Raw genomic sequence first — 22,967 nt, 5'->3', positions numbered from 1 at the left:
AAATCACGCTACAAAACGGTTCAGGCTGGTTCAGTTAATACGCATGCGCGTTCTCGAATTGACTGACAGGCTTATTATCTTAAAGGTGATTGGCTCTTTTACCTGTAAGGCGGGACTTCAGTTTCCACATCCGCCATATTAGGTGTTCCGATGTTTCTCATTCATTTAAATTCGAGTGTTCTGTCTCGAGCTACAGCCTTGATCGCACTTTCTTCATTTGAGTGCGCGTTCTTGGTTCAGTTATGTGAACGCGCCGCGCCGTGTCAGTCACTTTAAACATTTTACTGCAAAAATGGAGTTTCTCATCGGGGGTCCGTTCGCTTCTCCTGTCGGACAACGAATCCGTAAGTGCTTTACAGTAACGATAGTGTATTTAAAGACAGTTTAGACTCACAGTCTCATATAAAGTTTATTTTAGTCGCTTCATTGAGTTCTGCGTTGCGGCGTTTTTGACGCGCGTCGCATCTGACACTCCATAAACACTCACTGAGAGATGCATTATAAATAACATATGTCAGTAAAGATATCTGTCTGTTATATAGGCTGTTTCAACTTAGAAACTGAACACCTGAAGCAGAAAATGTCAGTATAACAATGTTTTTCAGTTTTGTCCTCTTTTAAATGCGTAAAAGAGAAGTTTCTCTCAGACTGGATTAGGTCAAAGGTTATACTGACATAAACGCGTTTAACATTTCAGATAAACAATCAGAGGAGTGGCGAACAAAGTTCATTCTGCTCAAAGTGTTTCGTGTCTGTTGAGTAAACTAACTTATAAACCTCTCAACTTCCTCTTTTGACTCACTATTTTCTCACTTTCCTTTCATTCATTTGAAAGTAAAAAATGTATTTAAAAAATAATGTGGCGAGAGCAGCTGATAGTCACATGAAAGTGTGTGTGTGTGAGAGAGAGAGAGAGAGAGAGAGAGAGAGAGAGAGAGAGAGAGAGCGTGTGTACAGGCATCTAAAACTGAAAACTATTTATGTTAAATGAGCTAGCTGTCAGTGTAAGTCTAAGATGACAAACACAAAAGTTACTGACTGCACCTTTAACAAGCAACACATGAAAAAAATTTATTGTTAGCTAACAATTAGCATGTGGTACCAACCTCGGCCACCAGATGCCACTATCAGTAAGCGTTCAATCTAATGCTGACAAGGTGACAGAATGGCTGCGGTACTTTTTCCTTGATAAGATTTGCAAAACATTCTTGTTATTGTATCAAGCCATATGTATACTTCCATTTTGACATGAGTGCTCAGTGTCTGTGTACAGTATTCTCCACAACTCTGTGCGCATAGACAGGCGGCTGGCGCATGCGCGCTACGACTGCTGAGACACCGGATATTCACTTCAACAGTTTAAACTCAGATAAAGATGTCTTTATATTCTCTCAGACTGGGAGTTAAACAAATGCAGGGATCTCCTCTCACACACACACACACACACACACACACTCTTGACCTGCACATCCACTGTTGTTGTTTTTACCTTCATCTCCCGATGTTTAGTGGCGATTACATCTACGGCTCAACTGAGTGTTGCCACCTTGTGGACTTATTAATTAGTGCAGATATCTCCAGGCACATGAGATTCAAAGAAAAATCCGGCGTGCTCATTCGGTGCTCCTGCACTCTGCTGATGACGAGATTTGCGTCACATGTACAATGTCTGACCGAAGTATACTTTGGGCTTTATACTATAGCAGGGGTGTCCAAACTTTTTCCACTTGTGGCCAGGTGCAAAAAGAAATAAGGTGTCATGGGCCACGCCGTTGTAATAATAATAATACTTAAAATAAAAATAAATAATAATAAAAAACAGGCTAGATACCATTATTGCATCATCTTTATACAATATGATATGCTTAATATGCAAGTTTTAATCACGTTTTGTATTAATAAAGGATCTTTCTTTCACCAAGAATGCTTGTAATAGAACAGTGATACAGAGTCAGAAATGAAAGGGTGCTTGAGGCAGAAACGAACAAAATCACAACAATTAATAAACTTCCCAGCACTGCAGAAGACATTCTAGGAGAGTGCACGTGCGTGTCTGTGTCATCAGATGTACAATAATGTGTGATTTCTACATATGTGTGAAATGAGTCTGTACGTGACATCCAGTGTTCAGAATACGAATTTCATATAGTTTCTCAATAGCAGGCCAAATTAGAGTGGTCAAGGGCCGTATAGTACCCCTGTACTATAGCTATTCATTTATAAAGGAACAGATGTACCACAGACATGCTGTTACTTTGTCAGCATTAGATTTAATGCTTACTGATAGTGGCAGAGGCTGGTACCACATGCTAATTGTTAATTAGCAAGAAAAAAAAATGTTTTGCTTTTATTCAGAGAAAAAATATTTTCAGAGAAAAAAAAATGTCAGATATTTTTTTTTTAACAGAATAGTTTTTATCAGAGAAAAATTTGGAGAATTTAGTTTTACAGAGAGAATAAAAAAATTATTTTCCTGAGAGAAAAAAATGCTGATAATTTTTTATTTTGGTTGGACATGGACTAAGACACCTAAAAATAAATAAATAATAAAACAATTTAGTGAATTTATTTTGACCTTGCGGTTCAGGGCTTCTGTACTTATTAAATAAGTTGGTTGTTTGTATTTCAGAAAAAGCCACTAGCGCCGCCCTGCAGGCAGAAGACTGGAGCCTCAACCTGGAGATCTGTGACATCATCAACGAGACTGAAGATGGGTGCGAATTCAACATTTCAAATTCACGTATAGAAAATACTCCTGAATTTCCTTTTTATAGTTATGTTTATAATTACTGATTGCCTCTTGTGGAGTCTGAATGTTTGTGTTGTTTTTTCAGGCCCAAAGATGCAATGAAGGCTTTAAAGAAGAGGATTGTGGGTAATAAGAACTTCAGGGAGGTGATGCTGGCGCTGACAGTGAGTGATCACACTAAATTCACACCGTTATGACTTCATAGTCTCGTATTGATTTGAGACTGCTGGTTTTGTGTGTTTTAGGTTCTCGAGACGTGTGTGAAGAACTGTGGCAATCGTTTCCATGTGTTTGTGTGCACCAAAGAGTTTGTGGAGGGCGTTCTGGTCAGAGCGATTCTACCCAAAAACAACCCACCCATGATCTTACATGACAGAGTGCTGAGCCTCATTCAGGTGAATCGCAGTGAAGCGTCTGTGGTCAGGTTAAATGAGATTTGATTGTCATTGTGCAAATAAAGTTAGCATCTAAATAGATGTAGAAAATAGTAGTACAGTATTTAAATTAATGGGTCATTGACAAATACGTTTGTCTGGCAGGGTCAGAAATAAGGGTGCTCTGTGCAAAAATGCCACCAAAATAAAATATTTAAATATTTTAAAATATATAAATATAAAAACTACAGTCTTGAGCATCACAAAATAAGTAGCGTTTGAAAGTTTAGAAGTTCTAGTTTATAATGCATGTAGATATTATGACCAAAACTGAACAAGTGCTTTAAAATTTACAGACAAATCAGAAGTGATTCGATAAATTATAAAACATTTGCACTGCACATATTATTGTATTTAATACAAACATCAAACTGATCAAATGTGTCACATGTTGTTGGAAAGTTCTTAAAGAGTAAAATACAACCAGACTATTTGTTTTACTCACAGACTATAAAATATAGCGAGTAACAGCTAAATATATGTCTTTGACAATTGTGTTGGTGTTGCTTATATGCTGCTTTTTCGCTTATAACTTCACAAAATATAAACATAACATACAATCTCACATACCATTATTTAGAGTCTGTGATTATCTTGCAATCGAGTCCACACACAAGATAATCAGATGTATAGATCATTAGATAATCCACATGAAGCACAATGTTACATATGACCACCAGGAGATGGTGCCAAATACACGACACAGACTCAATGATGACTCAAATGACACAGAATGAAACTCATTCTGTGAAATCTCATGACTAAAATCATGTCTGCATGCTATGCAAACCTTTAGTCATTGTTGTGTTTGCATGTGTAATTAGTTCTTATGTACAATTATTATCTTTTATTTGTTTGGAGATGTTTTTGGACACTATGATCAATTATATTTGTAATGTTGTAACTTTTGATTGCTTTGTCGAATCAGCACAATATTGTTCTCGGATACAGTTGACATGATGGGGAACAAATCAAAAGCAGTTTTTCAGAACCACCTTATTTACACTCAGAGATAAATCATGTTAAATCAGAAAAAGGCACATTTTGGCCTAATTTTTTGTGAGAGTCTCAGAATGTGTCATAATCTATATCATTTATATTTGAAAAGTTTTCTTTACAATGATACCAAACACTCGACCCTCCTCGAGTTATAAGCCTTTAAATTTGGGTGTGCCACTGAAACAGGAAGTCTTTAAAAACACCTTCAGAGCTTAAAGGGTTAAAGTAATAGGTTTGTGTGAATTGGGCCTGAACCCTTCACAGTGTACTTACTTCAAGTGTTGTGGCCTCCTTAGTGAGTAGGGCACATTGATGCTCACTTTAGTGAATATGGGTAGTCTTTACCTCTCTTCTCAGTGTTTTGGCTCTGTGTTGCAGTCGTGGGCTGATGCTTTCAGGAACAGTCCGTCTCTGTCTGGAGTTGTGAGTGTGTATGAGAATATGCGGCAGAAAGGACTGCAGTTTCCCATGACGGATCTAGACTCTCTCTCTCCGATCCACACGCCTAACAGGGTAAATATCTCCCATCCACAAAACAGCTGCCAAACGAATGGGCTTCAATTTCAGTTTGGATTCTGCCATAGTGAACTTATCTTCATTATCTCTCTCAGAGTACTCCAGACACAGAGACGTCTTCCTCATCTGTGTCCCTGTCTGATTCAAGGACACACACTCAGTCCTCGCCGCCAGCACACACTCCACAAAGTGTCCCATCCAACGGCCAACAGAACCTTGTTTCAACTGAGCAGGTATTTCACACACTGTGTGAGTGGGAAGAGATGGTCAGTAAATATTAGGGTCAGTAGTTTAGATTGGTCAGTGTTGGGGAGTAGTACACTAAAAGTAGTGACTCTACTAACTTAACCTCATTTTCTGTAGCATGTTGGTAGTTCAGCCTTTTTCACAATAGTGTCGCTTTTCTAGTAACAAGCTTCATTTACCAACAAGTAGCGCTGTAATGTCACAAACTTTATTTGTCACATTAATTTAGTGCTGAGAATTCTGATTCATTTAAGTGATTTGGTTCTTTTGTACAGTTCATGTAAATGCACAGGTTAAAATAAACAATTCACTCATATTTAGTATTTAGGTCAGTGGTTTGAGGAGGTCAGTGGTTTGAGGAGGTCAGTGGGTTTGAGGAGGTCAGTGGGTTTGAGGAGGTCAGTGGTTTGAGGTGGTCAGTGGTTTTGAGGTGCTCAGTGGTTTTGAGGGCGTTCATTTTCATGTGTTTGACTGGTTTTCCTCCAGAAGCTGAGGTCTGAACTGGATCTGGTCAAAGGAAATCTGACTGTCATGACTGAGATTCTGAATCAAGTTAAACCAGGAGAAACTTCTGCATCAGACACTGAACTACTACAGGTCTCTCTCTCTCTCCCTCTATGATTTGCTTTTGATAATTTCTTCTGTATCTGCTGTTTTTAAGTGTGTGTGTGTGTGTGTGTGTGTGTGTGTGTGTGTGTGTGTGTGTGTGTGTGTGTGTGTGTGTGTGTGTGTGTGTGTGTGTGTGTGTGTGTGTGTGTGTGTGTGTGTGTGTGTGTGTGTGTGTGTGTGTGTGTGGTGTATTTATCACTTTGTGGGGACCAAATGTCCCCATAAGGATAGTAAAACCAAATTTTTGACCTTGTGGGGACATTTTGTCGGTCCCCATGAGGAAAACAGCTTATAAATCATACTAAATTATGTTTTTGAAAATGTAAAATGCAGAATGTTTTCTGTGAGGGTTAGGTTTAGGGGTAGGGTTAGGTTTAGTGGATAGAATATAAAGTTTGTACAGTATAAAAACCATTATGTCTATGGAAAGTCCCCATAAAACATGGAAACACAACGTGTGTGTGTGTGTGTGTGTGTGTGTGTGTGTGAGAGCAGCAGTTGTATTCAGTGTGTAAGCAGATGCAACAGAGAGTTGTGGAATTGATTCCTAATCTATCAGAAGAGGAGATGTTTGGAGAACTTCTGCTCTTAAATGACGATCTGAACAACGCTTTCATCCGCTACGAGAGGTGCTACAACATTCATCATACACGCACATTACTGCAAACCTGAGATACTGAGATGAAAACACAATGAATTCAGTTTATAAACCTTTGTCTGTCTCTGTCTGTTTCGCTGTGTACAGATTTGATAGATTAAATAACACGCAGAGAGCAACCACAGAACAGCTGGAGTCACAGGTAAACATTCTTATTTACTGTTTATCTGGCCGTGAATGAGTTTTATGAAATGGCACAAAAACTATTTTAATATATGATAATTGTATCATTGAATGTAATTAAATGATTAAATGTGTAAACATTACAAATGCATGTGTGACCTGCTCCGTCATTTTGAGTCAAATTGACCCAGAATCACATTTTGACCACTAAAGTAAAAAGCTCTCAGCATTCAAATGATATCATATTTATGTTGTTATCGCAAACCGTTTTCGAGATAATCATTTAAATGATGGTCATAAAACCGTGTTTTGGAAAAAATTCAAAATTCTCCTAAAGACTCCAAATTATTTTCAAATATTATCTGACAGAATTGGAAGATTTATTCAAGCATACATTAAATTATCAAGACTTATACTGCAGCTCTTTTGAATGCTTGATTCTGATTGTTTGACGGACGTTCTAAGGCAGGGGTGCCCACACTTTTGTGTGTGATGATGTACTTTTAAATGAGCAACTCAATAAGATCTACCAACTAAAAAAACACAGTTTCATTTAAAATAAGAAAATGCTTGTTGGGACTACTGCATGTATCCCTACATGGAATTCATCTTGTAATTAATAAACAAATATATAATAATGTTCAATGTTGATATCATTCAGTTTTAACACTAAACCCAAAACACCTACAGCACAATAGATTACAATAGTCAGCGCATTTACCAGTAAATATTGACCAGGCCATGTTTTGTTTATTCAGTTGCCTTAGGCGCGTATGCGCAAACCTAGTTGTCATGGCAACTGAATAAACAAAACATCGCCTGGTCAATATTTACTGGTCAAGTGCAAGTCAGACAGAAACTAAAAGAAGGAAAGACATTATATTTATTTGTATTAAAATTTAACGAAATTACATTTACATTTTGTGCGATCTACCAGCATTGCTTTTGCGATCAACGTATTGGGCAGCCCTGATATAAGGTGTGCAATAGAGCGCAAAAGTATCCATCCACTTTTTCAGCTGTCTTTGTTGCAGATGTATTTTTTCTATTCATTACTTCAATCGTGATTTCATAAAATCCAACCAGTGAATCTCAACATTACAAACTTTTGTTTTGAAGCAAAAAAGTGTTTGAAAATCAGACAAAAACATACAAGACTGTACTTAATGGGATTGCAGTTCATTCCTTCATTAAAGACATGAAGCACTGCCAATGATGTAATCAATTTAAAGCAATGCGTTAATAAAAAATCAATAAAAGCAAATGATTGATTATAAGTATAGAAAATATATTCAGTATTTAAAGTATGTTGAACAATATATTTAGAAGTAGTTTGAGAGTGTATCATTTGAAAGCTGAAATGTTTTATCAAAAACAATAGAAACCCCAAAACAGCCCAATGCTGCTTCTGACTCATTTCGACACATCACCTATTCACGTTATTGGATTTCTTTGAACAGACTGAGAACGGAAACCTGATAGATCTCAGCCCTGTGTCACAATCAGCCAATCAGAGCGCTGTTCCAGCCGTCAATCAATGTGTGTCCCACCTTCCATCCAACCAAACACAACATTCAGGTGAGAGAAATTCCAATTCTCTGCCATGATGATAAGAAGAAAAAAATAATAGATGATAAATAATCACTGTCCCTCTCTGTTTGTCAATCAGCGGTTGAAGATGAAGAGTTTGACATGTTTGCTCAGACGAGGACTAGTTCTCTGGCTGAACAAAGGAGGAGGTGTGGGTGTGTGTGAGAGTGAGTGTGTGAGAGTGTGTGTGAGTGTGTGTGTGTGTGTGTGTGTGTGTGTGTGTGTGTGTGAGAGTGAGTGTGTGTGTGTGAGAGTGAGTGAGTGTGTGTGTGTGTGTGTGTGAGAGTGTGTGTGTGTGTGTGAGAGTGAGTGAGTGTGAGTGTGTCTACAGGTTTGGCTATATTTTTGAGGGCCAAATTTTGTGTAAATCTCCTCAGTAATGTATTGAGACATGATGGAAAATGACAATTTCAGTGCTTAACTATGGAGCCCCTTAGACAACATGGCGTGATTTTTATTTCTTAAATAGTTTTGCTTTTCCCTGCAGTTAGTTCTGCGTTCCCCGCAATTAGTTCTGCGTTCCCTCGCAGTTAGTTCTGCGTTGCCTCGCAATAAGTTTTGCTATGGTTGTTGTATTAAAATCCTGGCAAGGGTTGCGAAGAAGCAAAACTATTGAAAACAAATTCCCACACTGTCCTCTTAAGGCAGTGGTTCTCAAACCTTTTTTGAGTACTGGACCCCCATCATGTCCCAAAACCATATGTGGTGTGGTTCAGAAATGTCAAAATTATAAAAAAAAAAAATAAAAATTTGTTTCTGGATACACAGGACAGAAATGTTTTAACGTGTGTGTGTGTGTGTGTGTGTGTGTGTGTGTGTGTGTGTGTGTGTGTAGTGTGCGGTACGAGGATCCTGGTGCGGTTGAGGGTTTGGCTGAAGCGCTGGACACACGATTGCAGGTCACCGCAGGGGTCAGTACACTCAACTGTACAAATGTTTCATAAAACAGGGATGCAATGATGTATCAGCTGCCGATATTTAACAGCTAATTATTGAGCAAATTAAAACCATCATATTAGCTTGAAAATGCCGATATGATAGACCGATGGTTTATTTATTATTAATTAGTAGCACACTTTGTAAAAAATTTTTTTAATTTAAACGCTAATCCAGAAATATTAATAGCCACAATAAGAACATGTCATATTTGTCATATCAACGTTCTTGCATTAATGCAGAAAAAATGGCATAAATGGGCGTGACCGTTGTGAATGCGGCTCTTCCCTATATAGACTACATGATGAGGGAAACCATCTAAAACACTTTTAAACCTGCAGACTTCTGAAATATCGGTATGATATCCATTAATGCTGCACGATTGATTGAATTACAAAATAACCTTTTTTCATATCAGTCATCATGTTGTATCTTTTTAAATCTGTGTTCAATCTGTGTTTAAATTATTAGTTTAAACATTTAAAAAAGCTTTTACAAACTTACATTTTTAAAGCATTATTCTAAAGTAAAACAGTTATGTTGTGGCAATATTAGGTAAGTTGCAAAACAGAGGTGGGGGACACGAGTCGCAAATTTAAGGACAAAATGAAGAAAATTACATTGACTTGAGAACCAGCGACTCGAGACTTGAATTGAACTGAATGACTCCACAATGACTTTGAATGTTTTTTATTATTTTCAATAACTTATTATAAACCGTAATGAAAAGTTTTTTAAAAAATATTGCAACATCAGTTAGTGGGTGAGTGGTGGTGTAGTGGTCTAATACACATATCTGGTAATCTGGTAATCAGAAGGTTGCTGGTTTGATCCCACAGTCACCACCATTGTGTCCTTGAGTAAGGCACTTAACTCCAGGTGGCTCCGGGGGGATTGTCCCTGTAATAAGTGCACTGTAAGTCACTTTGGATAAAAGCATCTGCCAAATGCATAAATGCAAAAATGCTAATTCATATGCAGAAATCACTCACAATGTGCATTTTGGCAGATGATTTGACAGATTATTGTCCAGTTCCCAAAATAATCTCCTTTGGATATAAAGATTTCGAATTGGACCGTGTGACTAAAAAAAGTATGAAAATATGCAACGCAAAAATATCCGATACAAACACCAAAACCTCGAATTTCAAGGAAAGGAAAGTAAATCATTTAATTATCCAGAAAGATTAATATTTAAAAGTGTTCAATGTTTGATGTTGTCAGTAAATTACAATTATTGACGATTAATCTCATGTTTTGTAGCGTGACACTTCTCTAAATGTGTGTGTGTGTGTGTGTGTGTGTTAGTGTGTGTGTGTGTGTGTGCGTGTGTGTGTGTGTGTGTGTGTGTGTGTGTGTGCCTTTTCTAAACCTACTCAACAGTCAACAATACACCATGACAGTTTGTTGGCATTATAAAAACATAACAGACACATTTACAGTCACAACACTTTATTTAAAACATGACAAGTACCGTAATTTCCGGACTATTGAGCGCACCTGAATATAAGCCACATCCACTGAATTTTAAACAAATTATTATTTTGAACATAAATAAGCCGCACCTGTCTATAAGCCGCAGGTGCATACAGGTACATTGAAACGAATTAACTTTACTCAGGCTTTAACGAAACACGGCTTGTAACAAAAATAAATAGGCTTTAACAAAACACTGTGTGGCAGCCGGGGCGTGGTCAAGTGCCCGTCCGGGAAAGAAAAGCGGTAAGGGCGCTTGCATCAAGTGCTGAAAACTGTCACATTGGTGCCAGGGTGACAGTTTTCCCAAGAAGGACACGTGAAGCAGGGCACTTGACGTTCCAGGTAAGGCTTTTAATGGCCACAGCAATGTAATTTTCTCAATTCTTGGACTTCTATGCGCCAACACTAGACTGCCGTGTGTCTGTCTGTCACACACACACACACTCACTCACACACACACACACACACACTCTCTCTGCTGCCTTTTTATGCCGCTCTCCCCACGCTTACTGAAATTAGACACAGGTGTTAGACATTAGCTCAGGTGTAAGCGCCCTTACCGCTTTTCTCTCCCGGACGGGCGCTTGACTACGCCCCCGCTGCCACACACGGCTTGTAACAAAAACTAAAAAATTAGCAGTAAACAGTAGCCTAGCAAGAAAGTCATTGGTCACTATCTTCCTCTTGTGCACATGAAACCACTGAAGTGATCTCATTCGGTGTCGGAGTTGAATAGCCTCAGATTTAGTTGTCTTTTTGCACTGAGTCAATTCCTCAAGCTGCTGTTTCCAACGTCTCCCGTGCAGCAGCTCTATTTCCTTTTCCAACAGCCAGATCAATCGCCTTCAACTTGAAAGCTGCATCATATGCGTTTCTCCATGTCTTTGCCATGATGAGGGTGACAAAATGACTACCGTAATCAGAGTGATGGGAAGTTTGAGCGCGCTCGATTTAATCTAAACAGTAAACAAAAAAGTGAGCACGTCACAGAATGTTTGTTTTTTTTTTTTAAATAAAATTTGAAAGCGGGAAAAATCCATATATTAGCCGCATCGTTGTTTAAGCCGCAAGGTTCAAAGCGTGGGAAAAAAGTTGCGGCTTATAGTCCGGAAATTACGGTAGTATAAAATATACAGAATGACTCGTGACGAAAGCGCTCTCATAGTCATTATGATCTCTGAAGACTTTAAAGTCTTTGAATGCAAAACTTTTATGATTATTTTCTATAAATGTCTCTCTGAAGGGAACTGACTGTCTTCGATGGCATTTTCTTTTCATCTTACCTCCGTATAATGTCTAATAAAGTATTGTTTATAAGCGCAGGGCTGCTTTGTGTACAGGCGTTACCAGGGTAACAGCTGCTTTGTGTACAGGCGTTACCAGGGTAACAGCTGCTTTGTGTACAGGCGTTACCAGGGTAACGGCTATATTTCTATAACGGCATAAGTGCCCCCTACTGTCAGAGAGCGAAACTGCATTTTCATTCACCACATCTGCCAATGTTAGATCAATATGAAAATCTGAGCGCATTTTTACACAGCATATATTTATACATTTTAACCAGTTAATTCTAAAAAATCTAATTAATTCGGATAATAAGGTATCTAGAAGTATTCACCGTATTAAGTGCCCACGATAAAAATACAGTGCATGATCATTAATGCATTTTACTCATATATATATATATAAAAATATATATATATATATATATATATATATATATATATATATTAGTATAACACATTACTGTTGTACAATTCATGTACAATAAATTATGTAAAGATATGTATATAAGTTCATCTTTTGAGAACAAAAATAAATATTTATTTAAAAAATTAACATTTATTTTATTAATGTGGCCTGTAGTTTTTGTTAAATCGGTATCGGCCAAAAATGTTACAATCTGTATATGTTCATCCTTATACAACATAATTATTCTCATGTTGAATATAAGTGTCTGTGTGTTTATATGCACTGAAGGATGATGCCACAAGACTCTGTAAACAGTAAAAAAAAGATCAAGGGAGCTGATTTAGCCGAATTAGCCAATCAGAAAGATGTACAGTGGCTTTAAACTGGCATCATGAGTGGACGAATCAATTTCATTCAAGTCGTATTTGTGCAGACTAACTGTTTGTGTTCATGTACTGACCAATGACTAACCCACTAACAGCAGTATGTGTTTTATTTGTGCTGTTTACACGTGTGTCATGTATGTGCAAAGGACAATGAGAGCAGTTGGGTTCGTCAGTCTCAGTGGATTTACAGTGATGGTCTGGTGCGTTTCACACTGACATTGAAGGCTTTCCAAATCCATTATTTCAGATTCAAATGAGATTAAATTATCTTTGAGTAATGCAGTTTATTTAGAGTATTGCACATCATCTGCATGTAAATAAAGTGTCTACGTTTGATTTAAGCCGATCACTGGTGATCACATTTTTCCTGCAGTTGATTTTTGCATGTGCTGATGGATGAAGGGTCTCATGTTTGTGGTGGTTTCCTCTGGGGTCTGTCTTGCAGTTCATGTCTCACTGTTTAAATTACAATCAAATTTGCTAACCTGAAACCATCGAGCTAGCAAACACGATTGCACACGCAACCACATAAAGTCTTGATATATCCGGTTGTGTCTTTTTCAGGCTCCTGTTCCGCACAGTTCTGCTATGGAGGATATTGAGAAATGGTTGTCCACAGAAACGGTAAACAACACCTGCTTTAACCCATTACAGTCACTCTGCACACAGCCACACACACTGCAGTAGAAGAGCATACTGCTGGACCATACTATGCACACTATTCCAGCTGTAATAGCATGTTTATTGTGACCATATGTTCCTTTTTGCGTAGAATAAATGCACATTTATGCATAAAATTTTAATGGAAAAACAAGAGGCAAAAATGACTTTATTTCCAAGTTAATGGGGTGATTATAAATAAAAATACCTGTCAAGAAAATGTCCTTATTTTACTCTAAAATCAAAAGAAACCAATAAGAAATATGGAAATGAAGCCTATTTTAAGGCCATTAAGATTTTTACCCCATGACATTATTTTCATGAGTTACGCACATTTTAACCACCAATTCTCATTACCGCAATGATATATTATTTATATTTAAAAATAGTTATACATCGCATTGTACTCGCTTGGTGTACTGCCTTTTAATAGTCACTGGTTTTACTTTATTCATGACCGAAAGAACTAGATCGCGAGTACAAGCGGCCGAAATGGGCTTCCTCAGAAGGGTGGCGGGCTTCTCCCTTAGAGATAGGGTGAGGAGCTCAGTCATCCGTGAGGAGCTCGGAGTAGAGCCGCTGCTCCTTTGCGTCGAAAGGAGTCAGTTGAGGTGGTTTGGGCATCTGGTAAGGATGCCCCATGGGCGCCTCCCTAGGGAGGTGTTTCAGGCACGTCCAGCTGGGAGGAGGCCTCGGGGAAGACCCAGGATTAGGTGGAGAGATTACATCTCCACACTGGCCTGGGAACGCCTCGGGGTCCCCCAGTCAGAGCTGGTTAATGTGGCTCGGGATAGGGAAGTTTGGGGCCCCCTGCTGGAGCAGCTGCCCCCGCGACCCGACTTCGGATAAGCGGTTGAAGATGGATGGATGGATGGTTTTACTTTAGCCGATCATTGCATGCATCTTTCTACCGTAATATAGTACATACGCCATCATTATTGATATCAATGAGAATATTTGCGTTCATGATGACAATTGTGGTGTAAAATGTTCTTAACCTCTTCAAACCAGGTCTGTGTGCGCTGCCAGGAGCGTGCAGCAAGTTTAGCATTACAAAATAAAAGTCCCCGGATCCAGTAGTCAGGCGTATGCGGTGCCGCTTGAAATCTGAACTCTCAAATCACTTTTGCATTTATTCTCAAGTCAAGTCAAGTGGTTCAAAAAGTACGGGACAGTACAACAAATTTCTGACAATGAACAGGACAATAGACACAGTGCAGCGCCGACCAGTACTCAGTAGTGCAAAAAGATGACAGTTTCTAAAAAATAAAAAAACAACGTAAACATAACATACTATGAGATAGTGTTCTATGCACATAGCAGTTATTGGGGTAGCAGACAGTTATAAAGTGACAGTAATTAAAGTGCAACTCAGGACACGTGTGTGTGTGTGTGTGTGTGTGTGTGTGTGTGTGTGTGTGTCTCTCAAACCAGTCTCTGAGTATTGAGGAGTCTGATGGCTTGGGGGAAGAAGCTGTTACACAGTCTGGCTGTGAGGGCCCGAATGCTTCGGTACCTCTTGCCAGACGGCAGGAGGTTAAAGAGTTTGTGTGAGGGGTGTGTGGGGTCATCCAAAATGCTGGTTGCTTTGCGGATACAGTGTTTTTTGTAAATGTCTTTGATGGAGGGAAGAGAGACCCCAATGATCTTCTCAGCTGTCCTCACTATCCTCTGCAGGGCTTTGCGGTCCCAAACGGTGCAAGTCCCAAACCAGGCAGTGATGCAGCTGCTCAGGATGCTCTCAATAGTCCCTCTATAGAATGTAGTGAGGATGGTGGGTGGGAGATGTGCTTTCCTCAGCCTTCGAAGAAAGTAGAGACACTGCTGGGCTTTCTTGGTGATAGAGCTGGTGTTGAGGGACCAGGTGAGGTTCTCCGCCAGGTGAACACCAAGGAATTTGGTGCTCTTGACGATCTCCACAGAGGAGCCGTCGATGTTCAGCGGAGTGTGTTCACCTTGTGCTCTCCTAAAGTCAACAACCATCTCTTTTGTTTTGTCGACATTCAGAGACAGATTGTTGTCTCTACACCAGTCCGTCAGCCGCTGCACCTCCTCTCTGTATGCTGACTCGTCGTTCTTGCTGATGAGACCCACCACGGTCGTGTCATCGGCGAACTTGATGATGTGATTCGAGCTGTGCATTGCTGCACAGTCGTGAGTCAGCAGAGTGAACAGCAGTGGACTGAGCACACAGCCCTGGGGGGTCCCAGTGCTCAGTGTGGTGGTGGTGGAGATGCTGTTCCCGATCCGGACTGACTGAGGTCTCCCAGTCAGGAAGTCCAGGATCCAGTTGCAGAGGGAGGTGTCCAGGCCCAGCAGGTTCAGCTTTCCAATCAGGTGCTGGGGAATGATTGTGTTGAATGCTGAGATGAAATCTATGAACAGCATTCGAACGTATGAGTCCTTATTGTCTAGGTGGGTGAGGGCCAGATGGAGGGTTGTGGTGATGGCATCGTCCGTTGAACGGTTTGAACGATACGCAAACTGCAGTGGGTCTAGTGAGGGGGGCAGCTGGGTCTTAATGCGCCTCATGACGAGCCTCTCGAAGCACTTCATGATGATGGGTGTAAGTGCAACGGGACGGTAGTCGTTGAGGCAGGACACTGAAGACTTCTTTGGCATGGGGATGATGGTGGTGGCCTTGAAGCACGTTGGAACGACGGCGCTGCTCAGAGAGATGTTGAAGATGTCGGTAAGAACATCTGCTAGCTGGTCTGCACATCCTCTGAGCACACTGCCAGGAATGTTGTCTGGTCCAGCAGCCTTCCGTGGGTTGACTCTACGTAGAGTTTTCCTCACATCAACTGTGGTATGACAGAGCACCTGGTTGTTGGGGGGGGAGGGGTGGTCTTCCTCCCCATTATGTCATTCTGCACTTCAAACCGAGCGTAGAAGTCGTTCAGCGCATCTGGAAGGGAGGCATCTTTGTCACAGGCAACTGATGTTGTCCTGTAGTTGGTGATGGCCTGGATGCCCGGCCACATGCGCCGCGTGTCACCGCTGTCCTGGAAATGACTGTGGATTCTCTGGGCGTGTGCGCGCTTTGCCTCTCTGATTGCCCGTGACAGTTTGGCCCTAGCTGTTCTTAGGGCTGCCTTATCGCCTGCTCTGAAGGCGGAGTCTCGGGACCTCAGCAGCGTGCGCACCTCCGCAGTCATCCACGGCTTCTGGTTGGAGCGTGTGTTGATGGTCTTGGAGAATGTGGTCTGAGTAGCCTAGGTGGGGGCGGGGCTCCGCCCGGTACGCGCCTGGGATGTTTGTATAAACAAATCAAGCGCGTTCGCCCCTCTCGTTGCAAAGTCCACATACTGATGGAATTTAGGGAGCACTGTCTTGAGATTCGCATGGTTGAAATCTCCGGCGACAATAAACAGTCCGTCGGGGTGAGCGCTCTGCAGTTCGCTCATAGCCCCATACAGTTCACAGAGCGCTTCCTTAGCGTTAGCGCTGGGGGGAATGTAAACTCCGGTTATGCAAACAGTGGTGAATTCCCGTGGTAAATAAAAAGGTCTGCATCTAACAGTCACAAGCTCCAACAGCGATGAACAGTAACTAGAGACTAGCGTAGAGTTCTTGCACCATTCCGTGTTGATGTAAACACACAAGCCACCACCGCGAGTCTTACCGCTGAGAGCTGTATTTCTGTTGGCACGAAACGAGGCGAGCCCGTCTAGCTGAATGGCGGCATCCGGAACTCTGTCGCTGAGCCACGTCTCCTTGTGAAAACAAAGACGCAGCAGTCTCTAAACTCACGCTGCGTAGCCTGCTGGAGTCGGATATTGTCCAGTTTATTGTCCAGGGAGCAAACATTTGAGAGCAGGATAGACGGGAGAGCCGGCCGGCTAGGGTTTGTTTTTAGCCTAGCATGGACCCCCGCCCTCTTTCCGCGCTTCCGCTTTCTCGCACACCGCTTACGACGTCCTCTCCCCCGGCCACCGGCATCAGGCGACGCTGAGGACTGGAGGCCTGGTCTCCGCAGCAAGCCGAGTACGCGTAGCGCCTCCTGCAGGTCATCATGCAGGTTGGTTTTTGCATGAGTCTTATATTTGAGTAGTGTCTGGTGATGGTAGACACGAACACCGGTTGATCCAATGTCCATGTGTCGCAAAAGTCTGGCTTTTTTAACAAAAATAGCACCATTGTGGATCCGGAGTGGCCGCTGCGTGCTACCGCGCCGCCATCTTGGATAGAGCTGCTCTTCAAACTTCTACATGCATTATAGAGATAAGACCTGAAAGTCTCACAAATGAGCGCCACCTTTTGGTAATAAAGTAGAAGTGTTTCATAAGAGGTCAGGTCTCCAGTTTTATTTAAAATAAGAACATTTATTATTGTCAGCCATTTTGAACATTGTAACAACACAGTTTTAACATCAACACTGCACTGTGCTGCTTATAGAGGTAAATAAAAATTAAATAATGATTAAATTAAAATGCACCTGTGCTCTGTTCACTCTCGTCCTCTTCAGTTCTTGTACTTGAAGCATTCTCCTCCTGATCCGAACTTCTCTTGCCAGATTGAAGCAACGATAGCAGTTTTGAACTTTTCATAATTTTATCATCCACCTAACATTCATTTAGATTTAACCTTTTCACAAAATTCGCTGCCCTCAAGTGTGCGCTTGTCAAGGCAACCGTTATAGAACGCGTCGCTTTATTGTTTCCATGGTGACGCGTCATTGCTTGTCACGTGACCACAGCCACTGAACGACTGATGATCTGCTTTTATTTCCTTTTTTATTCTAAATATTCACAAATTTGTTAGCTATACTATAGCATTACCTTTATAAACATCACCTTTATAATGATCACGTTGGTTGAGCTCTATGCACGATGGGCGCCACCTGATTATAATGGATAGGAATATTATTAGACATCAGTGTGTATTTTACAAACTCTAAATATATTGTTTTTTTTTTTTTGTACTAATGTGAATTTAAATGTCTGAAACCTAAAATAAACTCTCTGTACTTTCACACCAGAAGCGGCGAGAGCGTCAAAATTCGCTCTGGCTGCCCTGCCTTCAACGCTCGAGGACGCTCGTGGACGCTCTGACGTAGTTGAAATAGGCGGCAATGGTTGTTCAGAATGCTTTGTTTTGTGAACTATATTTAAAGGGGCCGCAATTTAAACATCCAGACATGTCGACCATTTACTTTTTGCCGACCTATCACAAGTAGCGTATATCCTCATGAACTCTTTAAAATGTGAAAATAAGAAATCGATCGATGGCAGAACGTAATTAAAATTATAGTTGTTTGTTATCAAAATAAAATACATTTGTAATAATAACTGTGGTCTTGGTCATATATTACTGGGAAACCCGCCACGGCAATAATTAGTTTCTCCTCCATTTTATCTTCGGAACGAATGTTTGATGGGAACCAAAGTTTACACGGTTGTGTTCTCTAGACTTCGCTAGAGCGGAGCACTTCTATATTCCAATAGGTTGCCGCCGAACCGCGTCACAGCTCATTACCATAATGTTGACTGCACTTGAACTTCCATCTGACGCCCATGCCGCCCAAGACTCGCCGCGCCGCTTCTCGCAGCCGTGAGACGCTGGCTATCATTGAAAATGAATGACTTCCGGTCGATTTGACGCTCTCGACACCTCTGGTGTGAACGTACGGTCTGTCTCTGGCTCAGCGCCAGCCAACGCGCGAAAGCACAGTTTGAATTTATCAGTTGATGCACTCACCGTTCTACTCACACCGGTGAGATCGAAATTCAGTGATTCCTCTGCGCACCACTAGAGGGAGTCTGCGTACCACTAGAGGGAGTCTGCGTACCACACTTTGAGAACCACTGCTCTACTGTTTGACATGCTTTTGTGGAGTAATGCATAGGGTTTCACATGCTGTTTTATAAAGGGAGATTACATGGCATATGTTTTTCCTAGGCTGATGATGAGGACAGTGAGGGGGTGACCAGCGAAGGTAAGACTTTGCTCAGTGTTTGTTATTATTAATATCTGATTTCTATCACACACACAAACCTGCTTTTCTGTTTTTCTCTCCGTCAGAGTTTGATAAGTTTTTATCGGAGCGAGCTCAAGTTGCAGATCATCTTCCCTCGGTGAATAAAAGCTTATCTGAGGTTGCGAGTCACACGAAGCTCAAAAGCCATCGAGCAAACAAGAGCAAAAACACGACCAGCTCTTCTCGCTCTGAGACCGTCTATATGTATAACCAATCTATAACAGCGCCAGGATCCTCACAACAATCACTGCAGAGAAATATCATGTACTCGCTGTGAGCATCTCCGTTTCTGCTCTCTTTACACAACATTTGGCCTTTAAATGTGTGAGAACCTTTTGATCATTTAAGACAAAGAATCAAACTGTTGTTCGTTGCTGATGTAAGTTAATTTTATGTGTAAAAAGCATTAATTTAAGTTGTAAATTAACAATGAAAATCAGACCGGATTATAGAGACCTGAGTGTTCTCTCACACTTTCTTTGGATACAATGTAATATTATTAAACATACACAATAATATCACCGCTCACATGTGTCACAGTTTGTGTTTTGAGGTGTTAGAACCAGATGGTCCATAGACATTTCTTAAAATAATATACATATCCTTTACATTTTAAAAATGTTTACCAACGTCTATTCGAATACTCTCTTCTGATTGGCTGGAATGCGTGCGTTAAAATAGTTTAATGCACCGGTAGTTCCAGTCAGGAGGCACCGGCGCCATCACTTGGTTTTTTCTTATCACTCCATCGTTTATAGTCATACAGAAAAGAGAAAGACCTCATTCAAAACTGTAAAGGGTCTACTTTTATTTGACAATAAAAACAAAATGCTGCACTTTTGTAAAATCCAGAAAACAAACAGGATGCACTTTCTGCTTCGTCAATCTCTGTGAAATTTAGCTTTGAGCACGTCACATAAATTAACCATAACTCTGCGTATAATTGTCGCACAAACATGATCGATATGTCTATAGAAACCTTAAAATGTCTACTTTTAAATGACTCCACAGAAAAGACGCTCATTTGTCGTCACCTTGTGGCAAATCCAGAAGTGTCCATTTGAACTAATCAGTTAATAAAACTGAATTATTTTGTGAAATAGAAGCAAGCCACCCCAAATATGTTATATTTTTACAGCTAATTCGGCACAATTGTGCTGTTAATTTGCTATACATGAATCATTAAAATCACTGAAATTGGTGCTTTTAGCTTATTCTTTAAAAAAATATCCCTGACAAAATGTCATGGACCACCTTTCTCGCCCCTCATGAGTTTGCATCCCTGTACTCTGATGTCCTCTGTAATGAGACGATTTCTCTACGTCACTAGGGGCTCATTAATTCATGACCGCCTCTACAGCGAATAAACATCAACACCTACTTAAAATCATCGCTCCCTTGGCCCCGCCCACTGGCACTTAGTTTGTTCACAGATGGCACTTTCCGCTGCACGTTACGGTTCGACCCGACTCGCTTTACTTATCTGGTCTTGCTTTTCCACTGCAGTTTAGTGCCGCCTCAACGTGGGTGGGATTATAGGCTGATCGTCATAGTTACGCCGCCTCTACTGCCGTGACATCATCTTAAACGTGACACAAAACAATAAACAATAACACGAGCGCTAGCTGTTAGCTGCTAGCTCATTGTGCTGCATAAAGCAGTTGTTGCATGGTGATTTTACACAAGTGTAACAGTTAAATTGGCCTGATAGTTTTAGAAGCTTTCCAGTATCTGCTCAACTAAATAAAGAGAAGCTTTCAAGCCGAATATAGAGTTAACGTAACAAAACGTCCCATCCTCCATCGTGGCTGAGTCCAGCGCACTCTCTGTCCCATTGCTCGCCGGTCTAGATAGCGTCCATTTGGTTGAACCACTTCCACTTTTCCTTGATGGTTCTGTCGTCACGTTTACGTTTTTGTACTTTTCCCTTCACTGTTGGTCGGTCCGGTGGTAGCCGAGTGCGTCCGACAGCGGAGACACTTCCTGAAAGACTTTTTGGTTTGTGCCGTTTCGTTCGTCGCTAACGAGAGGAACATCTGCACCTCGTTTATTGACCACGGCGTGGTTTTGCACGCAGCCATTTTTCTTTACAATTCGAAAGTCGCTTGAACAAATGATACTGCTATCACTGTAGCTAACTTTAAAACTAGCTGTGTCGCTAATCCAGTGACTCTAGTAGTGACGATTCTCTCTGACCAATCAGTGATCTGCAGGGTTTTGACGTCACATTTAGTATCGGCTCGGTTGGAAACTCGACCGAGGTGGTACAAAAAAAAATTCCAGATACTTTCCACAGTGTAAAACCCCCCAAAAAGCGAGCAGAGTCGAGTTGTACCGTCCAGTGGAAAAGCCACATAATATTGCTGCGCTGCTCATCATGTGCTGCACTCGCCCGCTAGAGGGCGCCGCTTGCTTATGCATCACTAACTGAAGCATTGAACGGCAATTGCTCTTTTAAACACGGCCTTTTGCAGTTTATGTTGTAGTAATCACGCAGGACCATATTCATCTCAATTCAATCAATAGTGAGTCTTAATGGATTATTAACCATATTGATGTCTCAAAGTCTGGAGGTTTAAGAGCCTCATCATGAACAACTGTCATGTCTGCAAATGAAAATGACAATGAGTAGAAATTAAACATGGCATGTTCTTATGAATGCCAACGCTTCTACATTTTGGTTCATTTTCAAGACTTTATAGATATTACAGTTTTATCTTCTGTTAATGTCTGATCTTCTGTAGCTGCTTTGAAACGATGTTGTGAAAGACGCCATACAAATAAAAATGTTTTGAAATTATTATTCTGGACTGTGCATTGAAATTAACAAATTTTTTTTAAGAGTTTTTTGTCCATAAAAAATTCTTTATATCGGTGTGTGTGATTTAGAATGGACAGAACTTTACATATAAGGACCCGTCAAATTTGCGCAACAAAATCAGTGACCGCTTTAATCGGTGTTAGCGAGTGACCAAGCAGGATAATCCACGGCTAGCTGTGCATTTAACTATTTGAATTCACCTGAATGCTCTTTATTGAATCCCTCCATTAAAAATGCCATGGATTATCCCTTACTTGTAAATGTGGTTAATGTGCTATTTTTATTACATTTTTTTGGTTGTTGATGTCATTCATGAATGTTTTATATCATTATAGTGTTACTGATCAAATGTAGTATTTAATGTTTGGGTTCCCTGAGTCAGAAAAGGTTCTCAAACCCTGTGTTTGCATGTTCATGTCACTCAAGTGATCTGATCACAGTTCCGATGAGTGTCTGAGTGTTTTTGTAACTCAAGTGAGTCTATGAACAAATGAATCCAAAACAACCGCAGAGACAGTCAGGTAATAAAGACGATCGTTTGTGTGGAACGTCTGTCTCAGTAATTCACCAGTTTAGAGGACTAGAATGTTTTCCTCTAAATAGATTTCTTCATTATTTATCTGTGGAGCATTTTGGACTTTGATTTCAGATCTTTTCAGTCATGTCACCTCATTAACACCAGATGAGATGATGTCGAGAGTGGACGTGCTACTAAACCAGATCAGTGCGGTTTGGTTCAGTATGGAATGCCAAATAGGTCAAAATGTGGCATTTTCAAAACCCCTTTCCTCCACAAATGCTGTAAACAATATTTTTTTTTGTCTAAAGCCCATAAAAATGCCCAGTTTTTGGAGGAAAGACGTTTTGAAAATGTAGAATTATGACATATTTGGCGTTCCATATTCGCCACGTTGATGTGGCATCTAGGTGCCGTGTTCGATACAGGTGTGTGGCTGATGGAGGACGGGATACACGGGCACCGCTTCAATGTCCTGAAGTTCAATGATGTCGCGGCATTGGCACAGGAGTGGCACGTGTGTTCGGCCACCTGCGGTCTGAAGTACGGTGAGTTGACGCGGGTCTGGTGTT

The 22,967-nt window shown here is 40.7% G+C and overlaps 1 protein-coding gene across 3 annotated transcripts; it reads left to right on the top strand.

Annotated features, from left to right (window-relative positions):
* Positions 1-188: 188 nt before the first annotated feature.
* On the top strand, positions 189-21,855 carry LOC127646311 (target of Myb1 membrane trafficking protein-like). 3 transcript variants are annotated; one of them, XM_052129852.1, is made up of 16 exons: positions 189-344; positions 2,630-2,714; positions 2,835-2,913; positions 2,995-3,144; positions 4,561-4,695; positions 4,794-4,931; positions 5,431-5,541; positions 6,049-6,182; positions 6,299-6,353; positions 7,795-7,912; positions 8,004-8,073; positions 8,760-8,835; positions 12,564-12,617; positions 12,982-13,041; positions 18,979-19,015; positions 19,102-21,855. In XM_052129852.1, the coding sequence occupies exons 1-16, from the start codon at positions 293-295 to the stop codon at positions 19,332-19,334; spliced, it is 1,587 nt and encodes a 528-aa protein (XP_051985812.1). In that variant the 5' UTR covers positions 189-292; the 3' UTR covers positions 19,335-21,855. The 3 variants fall into 3 exon arrangements, with proteins under 3 accessions (XP_051985812.1, XP_051985813.1, XP_051985814.1); XM_052129854.1 differs by having other exon boundaries at positions 315-344; positions 2,630-2,740; XM_052129853.1 differs by lacking the exon at positions 12,564-12,617.
* Positions 21,856-22,967: the final 1,112 nt, after the last annotated feature.

The sequence above is a fragment of the Xyrauchen texanus genome, chromosome 7, assembly GCF_025860055.1.
Source record: "Xyrauchen texanus isolate HMW12.3.18 chromosome 7, RBS_HiC_50CHRs, whole genome shotgun sequence".
In the NCBI taxonomy this organism is placed as follows: domain Eukaryota; kingdom Metazoa; phylum Chordata; class Actinopteri; order Cypriniformes; family Catostomidae; genus Xyrauchen; species Xyrauchen texanus.
Note: the sequence above shows the minus strand (reverse complement) of the source record. Positions and strands in the feature narration are given on the sequence as shown.